The 13,581-nt window shown below is 35.7% G+C and overlaps 1 protein-coding gene across 13 annotated transcripts in view; it reads left to right on the plus strand.

The window, feature by feature from the left end:
- The window catches only part of LOC138698194 (A-kinase anchor protein 9-like), a 630,353-nt gene that overhangs the window by 235,907 nt on the left and 380,865 nt on the right, over positions 1–13,581 (plus strand). For 10 of the 13 annotated variants that reach the window (XM_069823957.1, XM_069823962.1, XM_069823964.1 and 7 more), the window contains exons 23-24: positions 2,600–2,803; positions 11,072–11,425. The exons of 2 other annotated variants lie outside the window; for them this stretch is intronic. In XM_069823957.1, coding sequence (XP_069680058.1) covers positions 2,600–2,803; positions 11,072–11,425 — 558 coding nt within the window. The remainder of the gene's footprint in view (positions 1–2,599; positions 2,804–11,071; positions 11,426–13,581) is intronic. One more of the 13 variants, XM_069823965.1, reaches the window with a different exon arrangement.

The raw sequence follows: 13,581 nt of genomic DNA on the forward strand, positions 1-13,581 counted from the left end.
TCTTCTAATCACTGGATTGTGCACTACTGCGCCTAGGTTAAATCCTAAATCTCTCCATATTGCATATGAAGAGAGGCATATGTCAGTTGAAGCAGTAATTAGGAGAGGGAGAGACCGATTTAATAGCGAAGTGATATCTCCATATTTTTATTACATGTATTCACGGGGATGTTCTGGCGACTTGGTTAGAATTAGCTTCCCACGCAGGTGTTCGTCTGCGTCACTTGTCAGAATCGGACAGATTTAGGGCCACCTTGGGCAGGGTTCTGCATTGACACTCGTCGAGGCGTAAAATCAGAGAGTTAGACTGGACCCGTGGGAAAGCAACTGCAAGTTCAGGATTTTCCAAAGAACGGGGTTCTCCAAGATCTACTAACTAATTTGATGTTATGGGAAATCCAAAGTTTAAATTTAGAGATGACGTATTTCGCGCCCAATAAGAAGAGATCGTGGTTCAACTTATGAGGTCACTTTGGACCAATAGAGAATAGATTTTAGGCCGGTTAAGTGACGTAGTTTTTAACCAATAGGATAGTTAGTTTTAGCGTAGGATAGGTTTTTATAAATAAGGGTGACGGGGAGCGGAGATAAGCACAACTTCATATCGTGTCGGCGGCCCTACATACAGGGCACAATCACAACATCTCATCGTGTCAGCGACCCTACATACAGGGCACAATCACAACTTCTTATCGTGTTGGCGGCCCTACATACAGGGCACAATAACTACTTCGTTTTGTGTCGACAGGACTACGACTTCTTTTCGTGTCGACGGCACGACACACTGAGTTTTTGGTGTCGGCGGCCCAACGTAATAGTCTTTCTTCTGGCGAAGACTCGATAGTTAGAACTTTGTCATCGGCGAGACTACTCGTCAACATTTAGGAGCTTCGGTCATAGTGTACTGGGCAGAGTATTGAATTTACAGTATCGGATAGAGCTTATTCAGAGCTGCCCTAGAGTCGATACAGAAGTGCGACCAACGATTGAATTATAAGTCAGCCGGAAATACATACTCTAGGGTTTACCAAGTGAATACGACAATAAACTTATAGTTTTGGAATTTACACTGCCTTTTATATAAGTAGCCGGCTTGGGATTATTCCCGACATCATCCTACACCACAACCGTACCTCGGCTACCCTGAGTGAATCTCGCGCAACACCGAGACGCACCCACCCTTGATAATGATTCATCCATTGAACAGGGCTGTTAAGCCTGGCGGCCACCTTGCTGCTATTCGACAGGAGTAGGCTATGTACTGGCACTGGGTTTCTCCTTCTCTCTTCCTCATTTTTGTCATTACTCATTCCATACACTACATTTACATGAACACCTACACATACACGACATAACTCTCCGCATATACACATCATGCACGGTGTGACCCACCAAAGTGGTGTGCAACTTGAAAATGGATCACAATTCTGCCATCTATCTGCAATTTGCATAACCCGAATCACGCGAGTGAAGTGAGCAGGCATTGGATACACATACACACAAATTTCCCTAGTTATAAATTCCCAATTACATTAGATATATAAAAGATAATATAGCTTATACAAATAAAGCAAAATTACAATAAAAGATATTTCAGTATTATCAATTACTGTACATAAGTAACAATAATTCCAAGTTATGAAGCCCTACATTTTCATAGTTAGAGATTCACCAGTTCAAAGCAATAAAGACATATAAATATAATATACAATAACAAAATTACAATAAAATAGAATTGCAAATTATCAAGCCCTACATTTAGAACAAAGTCACACTGAAATATGATTCCAAATTATCAAATCCTGTATTTAAAACATGTGTGCATAGAATAGTATATTATACATTAAGATAGAGAAACGCGTGATTTTCCTTGAGGTACATAATTGGAGCCTGACGGCTACAAATGTACTGAGGGGAAAATATATTTCAATCCCGTGATGTATAAGCTATTTTTACTAAGGCTGCAACTAAATTATCGCATTTTATTTTATTTTGCTTTATTGAAGTTTGTTGGAGAGTTATTGTTATTGAGGGCATATGCACTCATTCAAAGGAAATGGTTTTCTGTTTATATTGATTATGTGGTTAGGATTTGTATGTGCAGTTCAAAATGGATAGTTTTGAAGAGCCAAAAGAAATAACGTATGCTGCTCGTGATACAGTTTCTGTTTTACTGCCAAAAAATCCAGAAGATTATATGAAGGTGCATACACTCGTTTTAAAGAATGGTGTTTATTGAAGAATGTACAGATGTATTTGGAAAATGTCTTGTTGGTGTATTTCATGGAAAGAGTGAAGGAATATAAGTCTTCTACGTTATGGGCACAATATTTTTTGTTAAGATCTTGTTTAATGGTAAATGATAACATTGATATTAGTAAATATGGAAAACTTATTGCATTGTTAAAGAGGAATTAAGTTGGATATCGTGCAAAAAAAATCTGAAATATTGCCCAGGAATGACGTTCAAACTTTCTTGTTGGAAGCAGATGACAATAGACTAGATTGTACAGTGCTCAAGTTAATATTTTATATTACATTGTTTCATAAATTCTACGTCAGCAATCAAGTACTATATTTGTGATTGTATTTTATCTAGATTGATTTGGAGCATAAAATTCAGACGGATGTGAAATATCAGTATGAAGAAGAATATAATAAAAAATTGGCAGAAAAGGTTACAGAAATGGAAGAAAAATATTCTAAAGAATTAGAAATTAAGATTGAAACCGAAAGGAAGATCATGACAGAACAGTTTGATGAACTTGCTAATGTTTTAAAAAATAGTGCAGAGAAAGAACAGGTTCGTATTTATTATGGTATTAGACTGTGAATAGTAAATTGTATATTGTTAACTTTTTTCAGTATCCATCATTAAGCATGCTAGCTTGTGTGCAGAAAGCACACATTTGGTCATACATTCGTTTGTCTGAGGTATTGAAAACTTGAATATATTTAAATGAAATATATTTATTTTCAAACATTGTGTCTTTTACAAAACTTCTGGTTGAAATTGTCTTTCTCTCCTGATTAAAAATAAACATTATACCTAGTCGTACCATAAATACTGTTACTTTAGTGAATTATGAGCACAATTATAAAGATATTTTAATGTCTCTATGATATAGGTTACTTACAAGAATTCTGAATATTGAGCACCAATCGTTTTTCACTTTTGGCCTTCACACAGTCCCTAAGTCAAGATATTTTAATATCTTTATGGTATAGGTTACTTACAAGTATTTTGAACTTTGAGCACCATCATTTTACATCTTTGGCCTTCAAACACTCCCAAAGTCTCTGTGGCCACTCGTCCATCAACTGCATTACATATGGTCTCTTGAGGGAAATCTGCCACTGCCTTCAGACTCTCAATATTCAGGTGCTTCTTTTGCTGACAGTTTCCTCAAGCACTGCCCACAATTTGTAGTCAAGTGGGTTGAGGTCGTGACTGCTAGCAGACCAATCACTAGGAGCAATGAAGTCTGGCGCATTTGCGTTAAGACACTCTTGCATTAAATTCGCTTGTGAGTTGGTGGTAAATCCTGCTGGAAGCTCCATTGAGAAACAAGGTGTTGTTCAAAGGCTTCACAACAGGCTCCTTTTGGACTTTGGCAGAAATTTACATGCTTTTTCTTTTACAGAAATGGAACTTAGTGATACCATCATATGCCACTTCCCGCAGGCAGGATAATAACTTCTGAGGAGTCTAGGTGCTTTCTCACGAGCTTCTCGAGAGCTTGAAGCATAAACCCTGTCAGTTTTTGCCTGTTGAAAGACTCCTCAGTATTGAAGATATTTTCGTCAGTAAAAAGAATCCTCTTGTGTCCATTTTGAGCATAACACTGAAGAAACAGTCTTGATTTAAGCTTCCTCTGCTGTTTCAATTGCGGAATGAGGAAATGACATTTATTTCGCCAGTAAGCTTTCACCTTTAGGTCACTTCTGAGTACTCTGGGCATCAGTATTCTTGAAACCTGCAGTTCACAAGCCAGCACAGAGTGTTTCCTGACAGAATTTTGCCGAATACAAGCTGCCACTGTTGAACCAGTCTCTTGGACCTCATGGTGTGAGGGAACCTTGCCATGGGTGGTCACCTATTGTCCCTAGCTCAGTGTATCTCTTGATGATCTGAAAGACAAACATCCTGCTGATTTTAATTTTTTAAGGGCTATGAACATATCAGAAGCTGATTTCCCAACCCTATTAAATGCTATCACTGCTACACGATTTTCATAATCACCCCACACCATGATGAAAACTTCACAGAACACACTTTCTCTTCTGTAGCTGAACTCACAATGACACCCTTGATGCTTCACTGCAAGCATGGAAAATAATCTTCAAAACTGGTTGTGCAGCCTCACTTAAAAGTTTATAACAATATTTATGGTAAGACTAGATAGTCCTGTATGTGAAGAATTAGTTCTGATCAGAATTAATGTTCATATTGAACAAGAAAAGAGCATTCAGATTATGTTATGCCTCGTAAATGTCTGTGAACAGAGGGTAAAAAATGTTCTCTAGTAGTTGAATATATTGGTTGTGGATTAGAATTAGCGGTAGTTGTGATGGTGGTAGTGGCAGCAGCGACATTGAAACTTTTTAAGGTCATTGTGGTGGTAGTGGTAGTTGTAACAGTGACAGCAGTGACTGTGGTAATGGTGATGGTGGCAGCAGCAGTAGTGGTGGCAGTATTTATTGTTCATGCAATTGGATAGTTGTCAATTTTCATCATCCCAGAAGTAATACTCTGTTGGACATTCATGCTTCCGTCATTGATCTTAATGGCTGGCACATACGAAGATGGTCCAGGTCGTTGCACAGGATACAGTGGGGAGAAGTGATTATTGACAGTTAGTGCAGATGTGCGGGCACACAATCTTGTGTAAAGTGTGCTACTGTCTCCTTTTGTGGAGAATCTCGTATTAGATCTTTATTGTCTATTAAAAGTTGCCACTTTTCCTTCACTTTGCAGTGTGTTCTCTGTGTGTAATTTTATATATATATATATATATTTTTTTTTTAAGTTTAGCAAAGTGAAATGGAACGTTTTGTATGAAATCTGCTTAATCTATGTGTCCTTCTTTGCTGGAGTATCTTCTTAGTCATTTCCTGTCAGACCACAGTGACAATATCTTTGTGGAACTGCATCAGAATTTTTAATGGTTGATAAATCTCAAGTATTCTTGTTAATGTAGCTGTTTGCAGGTGGATAGCATGTTTTGCCGAAAGAGAGTCAGTCACAGTTTAACAACTGTTTTAAATGAGTGAAAGTGGTATAACAACCTGTTTTAGTGCTTTATTCACTGCCTCCAACACCCCACTGTAATAGGTTGAACTTGTGGCTAAAGAGATGTGGATTGAGAAGAGTTGACATGCCACTCCAGCTCCTCTAGGCCCATGTTTGTCTATTAATGATCTATCTGTGTATACTATATATATATATATGCAACCAATCTTGTTTATGATGTCTTATTTGTATTGTCTCTAGTGTTAGAAGCCTTTGTATTTGGATGTTTGATATTAGTAATAAAGTTGAAACAAACTTTTTGTCCAGGTAGTCTAGTGGACACTTTGGGAGAGGGAAGAGTTCTGATTCCAGACTAATTTAATGTTCCCATTTTATACTTTTGAATGCATCCTTCCTAAGCTTTTAGTTTTAATTGTGGTTCCTTTTAATTTCTTCAATAACTGTTATTGAATAGTCTTCTTAATTTTTATACAAAATTAGGCTGTTTTGCTCTGTCAAATTGTAATGGAGTCTTGTTAGCAAGGATAACTTTCTGGCTAGTGTAGGTGTATATTTAACACCACCTGTATAAATTCGAAGTGCTTGATTTTGCACCAACTCTTGGTTGTTAAGGACAGATTTGGTTATGATCACAAATGTTTTCTTATTATATTGACACCCATAATGCATTCAAGTAAGTTAAGATCATTGTTTTTGTCTTTGTTTTCATGGTTGTAGTCGTATCATTGTCAACCTCATCTTCATCATTGTAATTTTAAAATTAATTTTCATCACAGATCCTGCTGCCATTGTTCTGACACTACTACCAGTCACAAGTATAACTTATCACCCATCAACACACACAATGACAAAATTAATAGTATGAGGTCTGTTTATTATAAAACATGATTTTCTGTGACATACCATTATTTATTCTCCAAATTTTGATGAACTTCATCAAAGTTGTTGTTGTTTGCCAATGCTCAGGACTTGAATTGACTCTATTTTCTTGCGAGTATCCTAGTAGAGTTTTGTAAATTGAGCTGCTATCTTCTTAATTGTTGTGCACCTCATTGGATAGTTTTTATAAAAAGATCGTTTGAGGTCCATAAAGAGGTGAACTGCGTTTCATCTGAAGGCAGCGGAATTAGAAGAGCAGACATCGTGGTTCTAGGCAAGACTAATAGTAAAGGCTTTATACTGGAGCCAACTGTTAGATTTGAGATGAGCCAGACCCAACCATCTGAGATCAACAAAGAGAAACAACAAATTTATGCGCCTACTATTCTGTATTTTCGAGAAAAATACCAGATGGAAGGCACCTGGAAAGTGCATGGTTTAATGATCGGAGCAAGGGGTACCATCCCACAATTAACTGTTAACACTCTCAAAAAATTTGGAATCCATGACATCATTTCTAAAATAATATAATAATACTAAACTGCCCCCCCATTGAGGGTAGCCCTTACGGACTCAGTATATCCTCAAAAAAATTATTATTCATATGTAAACATAGATATTAAATTTTAAAAAAGGGAAACAAAGAAAAGGACGGGAAAAATTACAATTGCTATTAATGTGGCACCAACCATTAAAAGGTCTGTGGCAATTCTGTAAAACAATTTATACCAAATATTATAATCCCCCCCCCTTTTTTTTTCGTTAGTGTGTGATTGTAATAAATGTATGTATAATTTATATTATTTCTAAAATTCATGTTCTATGTTCATGTAAATTTGACTCATCTACTTACTGTAATCAGTTGCATGGATAATAATATTGTTTATTGTTTTTTTTGGCAACCCAGGATGGCTGGGCAGACGATTTCTTGGAAATAAATTTATATATACAGAGTTTGAATCCATGCAAAGATTACACTGGGATGATGAATATATATATTTATCCTATGTAAATGAGCAGCTAAACAGTCATGGCCAGTTGTTGTTCGAAAGATTGCAACTGATTTATTTCTTGATAAATATGGGATGGTGCTTCCTCAAAGTACTCTCTCGCTCTCTCCATTGATTGCAATGCACTTGTCCCAGAATTTGTCAGATTTGAAAGACTTGCTGGAAATAATTTTTTTGAGAGGTCCTTCAGAATCAGCTCTCCAGCCTTCACCAATTATTCTGAAGACTGAAAATGCATCCCACGAAGGTGTTTCTTTAACTTGGGGGGGGGGGGGAGAGGGGGAGGTTCCAAGTCCTGGTTGTAGGAAGGATGATTGACACATTTCATGTTGATTTTGATGCGATACTAGCGACGGGCATCTATAATGAACACAGATCAAAATACCCCTCATTTCTCGTGACAAACAACAACTGAATAGGCTACAGTGGACTATAGTGGACTTTATGTTGTCAGCAAACAGCTGGATACATTAAGAAGATTGATTGATTGATGAGATACTCGGTTACTGCATTTGCTCTGAGGGGCCATGCATCATAGTGTTGCAACATCCACCCTGTTGCATTGAAATATGGTCATTTTCACCTGATGTGATCGCTCATGGTCTTCAGTAAGCCTACACTTTTGTAATATTGTCATATCACAGTGTGTGTGTGCTGCTTACAACATGTTGAATGTCAAAAAGTGAAATGACTACGACCTTTTCTGCAGGTTCACCCCTTTGGTGTTCTTTGGTGTCAGTGGTGATAATGAAACTTTTCACACAGAGCTTTGTTGCTTGCTCTCATGGTCAAAATGATGCAGCCAAGTCTTATCTTCGGTTATGGTCTTCGAAAGAAACCCTTCATTTTACTCCTTTGACGTCCTTTTGAACTTCATACGAACTTGTACACGAACCTCCTGTTGTTTAGAAGTAAGCTGTCTTGGAATCCACCACACACTAACAAATGTCAGTTGTTCTTTTACATATGTATGGGCAGCACCTAATGAAATGTTCATGATCTCTGACAGCTTTCTTGGTGTTATTCATTAGTTTTCCTAACAATTGCAGCAGCAGTGTTAATGTTTATGTCTTTAAGAGCTGTGGTTAGAGTCCTATACATTCATTCATTTAGTGTTCTGCCCAAGGGCAGGTCTTTCACTGCAAACCCAGCTTTCTCCAATCTTTCCTATTTTCTGCCTTCCATTTTGTTTCCTCGTATGACCCAATATATCTTAATGTCGTTTATGATCTGGTATCTTCTTCTATCCCGTTGACCATTTATTCCAGTGCATCCTTCAGTAGGCAGTTTCTTCTCAGCCAGTGACCCAACCAATTCCAGTAGCATATCCTTTAGTATCATTTCCTCTTCTGCTAACAATGCCATATCATCAGCAAATCTTATGCACTTTATTCTTCCTCCTACTATCACTTCTTCCATATTCTGAAAACAGTTATTTACTGAATCCTCCAAGTACATGTTGAACAGGGTAGGTGATAAAGGACATCCTTGACATACTCCTCTCCGAATTTCACTTCTTTCTGACATTTCTTCTCCTATCCTGACTTTCATACGTTTCATATAAATATTACTGTACAGTCTTCTCTCTTTCCAATTCACACCATTTTTCTTTAGGATCCCCATCAGTTTATTCGAATCCACTCTGTCAAAATCCTCTTCTTGGTCCACAATACTACATACACTTCTTTATTCATCTCTAGATACCTTTCGCCAATTGTCCATAGCAGTCCAATTGCATCTCTCGTACCTTGTCCCTTCCTGAAGCCAAACTGCTCTTCTTCCAACTGTTCTTCCATCTTGGAATATAAACGTCAGTTCAATATTCACAAGAGAATCTTCTGCGAGTGTGATATTAGACTGATAGTCCTGAAGTCAATACATTTCTTGGCATTATTTTTCTTCAGCATTGGAATCAACACTGTCTCCATAAAATCTCCAGGCCATTTGCTTTTCTCATATATTTCGTTGCGTAATGATAGAATTTGCTTCTTGTCTTCACCTAAGCATTTCACTAATTCAATGGGGATTCCATCAACTCCTGTTGCTTTCCCATTCTTCATGTCTTTAAGCGCTAGTTCAACTTCTTCGCTTAATATTGAAAATCTTTTTTCATCTTTTGATACTGCTTCTTCGTCTTCTATAGCTAAATCATCTGGATGATTCCATGTCTCATATAACTCTTCTACATATATTTCGTCCATCTGTTTAGTATTCCTTGTTTGTCTGTTATTTAATTTCCATTGTCATCCTCTATCAACCACATGGATTTCCTGTTCTTATTTGTGAAGTTAAAACATTTTACTTCGAGGTACATTAAATCATATCTTCATTTTCTCTCTAAATCCTCTATTTCTTCACATTTGTCCTTCATCCAGTCTTTTTTTGCTTTATCAGTTTCTCTTCTTAGTTCGTTGTTTAGCTTCCTGTAGTTACTTCTACCTTCTTCTGTGTTGATGTTTTTCCATTTTCTCCTCTCCTCCATCTTCAACATTTTCCCTATGACCCAAGAGGTTTCTTAATTCTCACACCTTCTGTGTATACTATTGTTTCTTCTGCTGTTGTCTGTATACAACTTTTTAAATGAGTCCAGCACTCATTACTATTCTTAATTGTGGATTCTAATGCAGTGGCTTTCTCTTGAAAATTCACTTCAAATTTTCTTCTGTCCTCTTCATTCTTCAGTTTTTCCATGTTCAGTTTCTTCGCCATCTGTCTTCCTCTTATCTTCTTCAAACGAATAGTCTTTTGCTGATGATTGCCTTCCATCTTTGAACTTTTGTACCTCCTACAAACAGTACTATAGGGATATACCTTAGCATACGATTTTTTAAGAGACATGCAAAATTTCAGAGCAGCATATTGTTTGTTCGTCATGCCTTAGGTGAAACTAAACATGTCTCATCTAGATCACCTGCCACAAGTTAAAACCAGAAATAAACTGAACTATAGACAAGACTTTATATTAACAATATAACACAGAATTTTGATTTTAAATTTAGAACTTTGTAAGTAACAAATTCATTATTGAATTCATTGTTCGTTATAGAACAGCCTAGATAGTAATGATGCTACCGATATTCTATTATTTATAATGGCTACTGCGACCATTGCTACTAACACTGCTGCTACTGTCACCACCAGAACTGAATAAAATGTTACAGATGTTCAGTGTAACAATGCAAGATATTTTAAAACTGAACTTTTAATCATTTGCATAATAGCTATATAATTTAAATCTTTTTCAAGGGAGTATCTCTGTAATACAATTTTTGAACGTAATGTGTATTTTTTTATGTAGCTAATTGACGATGTATGCAATGGAGGGGGAAAGGAACTGACCATCCTACCCCATTATCTCTGGCCTAGTTGCTTCATAATTGGTGCCTTGTTGGTATCACTTGTGAGATTCAGACCTATCTTGGACAGTTTACTAAACAACAACATGTATTTTTTGGAGAAGGAAAATCATATTTGCTGGATAAAATTAAGAATAGTTGGATATGTAATGGGAGTTGCATAAATTTGGTGAATTGTGTGTTAAGATCTTAGCATATTTGCACTTTCTTAAGTTAAATATAAGATTAATGAAAATTAATGCTAAATGCTGATCACATGATGTAATGAAATGAGTAATATCATGCTGGTTTGCCAAAGTTACTTATAATTGCTTTTTAACAGTTATATTCATAAATTCATTATATTATATTATATTATATTATATTATATTATATTATATTATATTATATTATATTATATTATATTATATTATATTATATTATATTATATTATATTATATTATATTATATTATATTATATTATATTATATTATATTATATTATATTATATTGTATTATATTATATTATATTATATTATATTTTGTTATAGTTATTTTCGTTGAAGTTATGATAATTATGCTACAATTTTCAGGACAAATTTATGGCAAATCAAAAGGAAATGATGTCAAATTTCGTGAAACAACATCAGCAAGATCTTCAGGCCTTGAAAATTCAACATGAAGCATCTCTTCAGTCAGTTCAAGAAGAATCCCAAAAGTTGTATGAAGATCAGATTCAGAAACTGAAAGACGAACATGACAAGAATATTAAAGCATTGCAGGAGGAAATCGCAAGACAGACAAAAGAACGAGACCATTGTAGTATCCAGGTGGTGGACGTAGAGACATATACAGATATCAGTAAAAATGATTCAGAATCACAAAGTACAACTGGAAATGCAGCTCTAGTCACCATACAACAATTACAAGATGATATTAAGGAGAAGGTACAAACTTAAAATTTTTATGAAGCAATTATTTTTGTTCAACACATGCTTGTTTGTTTTCTTCTGTTGTTCTGTTTAATTTTTCATTCCTAACAAGTATTTTTATTATCTGTATGTTTGTGTACTAAAAATGTGTATCTTGTGTGAACAAAATACGTATATAGGCCTATTTTACAAAAGTGTAAGAAGACAAGTACAGTCAACTCCAGTTATAGTTAGCCTTTGTGGACCAGCATATTTCATTCACTATAGCTTTGGTTCTCTAAAACCGAAGTGTCTGTTTTTATATTACTGATGTTGCTGTACATCCAGTGTTAATGCCCGTTTGGGACAGACCGTGTTCAATATCAGTACTAATGTTCACTTTACCTTCCAACTTAAACACTTTACGGTTCGACATCCTGATGTTCACAGTTCGAAACTTTAATCTAATCTAGCCATGTAGGTAATAGGCACTGACCTATTTCGCACATCTTCCCTGGGTTCAGTTTTACAAAGATGTGGGAGGAAGAGTTGAGAATCATTATACTCTTAATCCTTCTTGTATTTACCCATCTATCATCATTCTACTCCCTTTTACAAAAGAAAACCCTTTTTCTTCCTATTCTTCTAATTACCTCTTTTAAAGGAGTCAGAACTACAATCCTTCCTTTATCCCTCACTGTACACTGTTCTCTTTAACATGTTTCAAGCTGTCCAGGAAGCTGAACAAATCCTTTGTGTTTCAATGCACTTAAGGAGTAGAAGGTTTAAGATGTTGTTCTGAACATATTCTTGGAAGTTTATAGGAGAAAGGGTTTCCTAAATTACCATTTTGGCCATTTTGAAATTACATTTCTTAGGGACATTCTAGTTTTAGGTTCACTATAACCGAAGTGAGGGTTCACTATAAACGGAAATATTAATGTACTTTTTAATGTATGCAGGTTGGGACCAACGATTTAGGTTCACTATAGCCAAATGTTCACTATAACCGAGTTCACTATATCCATAGCCGACTGTACTTAGCTTTGCAGACTGTTGAGAGGATAATTAACTTACAAGGTTTCACTTTTTCAACATGTGACATTATGAATGTATCACTTTTAATTACTTTAAGGCTGCAAACTTCCTCTGATTGAGATTCTAGATAAGTACATCTATTATCAGGCGGTACATCTTACTTGACAATATGTGTCAGAAGAAGAACAATTGTTTGTATGCATCTGAAGTCTGACTACTGTAATATATGTAACTAGTCAGTGATGTATGCAATGGAGGGGGAAAGGAACTGGCCACCCTACCCCATTATTTCCTGGCCTAGTTGCCTTATAAGTGGTGCCTTGATGATATCCCTTGTGAGGTTCAAACTTGTCGTCAGACAGTTGAGTAACAACAAGACTGAAAAATGAGGTTGATTCTTAACTTCACGTTTATATAAATTTTATTTATAAAATGAAATCAAGTAGTAATAAATTGCAATTATTTTGCAATTTACTATTATCAAGTCGTATATTTAATTTCATAATACCTCCAGAAACCATAATTATGCCCTAAAAAATTAAAGCGAAGTATAAAAAAAAAATGCTTATCAGCATATATTTTTTTATTTGCATGTTGTATCTACTAAATTCAGTTTAACAATACAGATATGATCACTGTTTCTCCTCAATGTTAATATACATGGTTACTACATTATCTATCTTCGTAGTGTATCCAGCCGTTTGCTGACAACACATGTTCCACTATGTTTCACTGTGAATTTCTTCTTCTTACAAATGATGGGTAAAAAGCACGATGCTGGTTGTATATTTCAGCAGCCACATTCCAAAGATGAGGTGGTTACTGCATGATAAAAGTACTGTAATGGTAATATTTTCATTCATATGTGATTTGACTAGGTCCCACTGTCATCTTCAAATGTAAAGAAGAGCCTGCTACTTGTTTTGATATCTTAGTTTTAACATGAAACGTTTTAAGTAGGGAAAAATGTTTGTTAGCATTTATATAATTCTCAATGCACATTTTGCTCCTTAGTGGGAGTACACTGATGCAACCTGCAACACATCCATACTTCTTAGTGGCAGCATGCTGCTGCAACTCAGAACATACCATTATTGAATGCTGTATTTATTTTCTTGCACTGGTTACGACATTCATTAACATTTTTTTGTTTT

This window comes from Periplaneta americana, chromosome 4, assembly GCF_040183065.1.
Source record: "Periplaneta americana isolate PAMFEO1 chromosome 4, P.americana_PAMFEO1_priV1, whole genome shotgun sequence".
In the NCBI taxonomy this organism is placed as follows: domain Eukaryota; kingdom Metazoa; phylum Arthropoda; class Insecta; order Blattodea; family Blattidae; genus Periplaneta; species Periplaneta americana.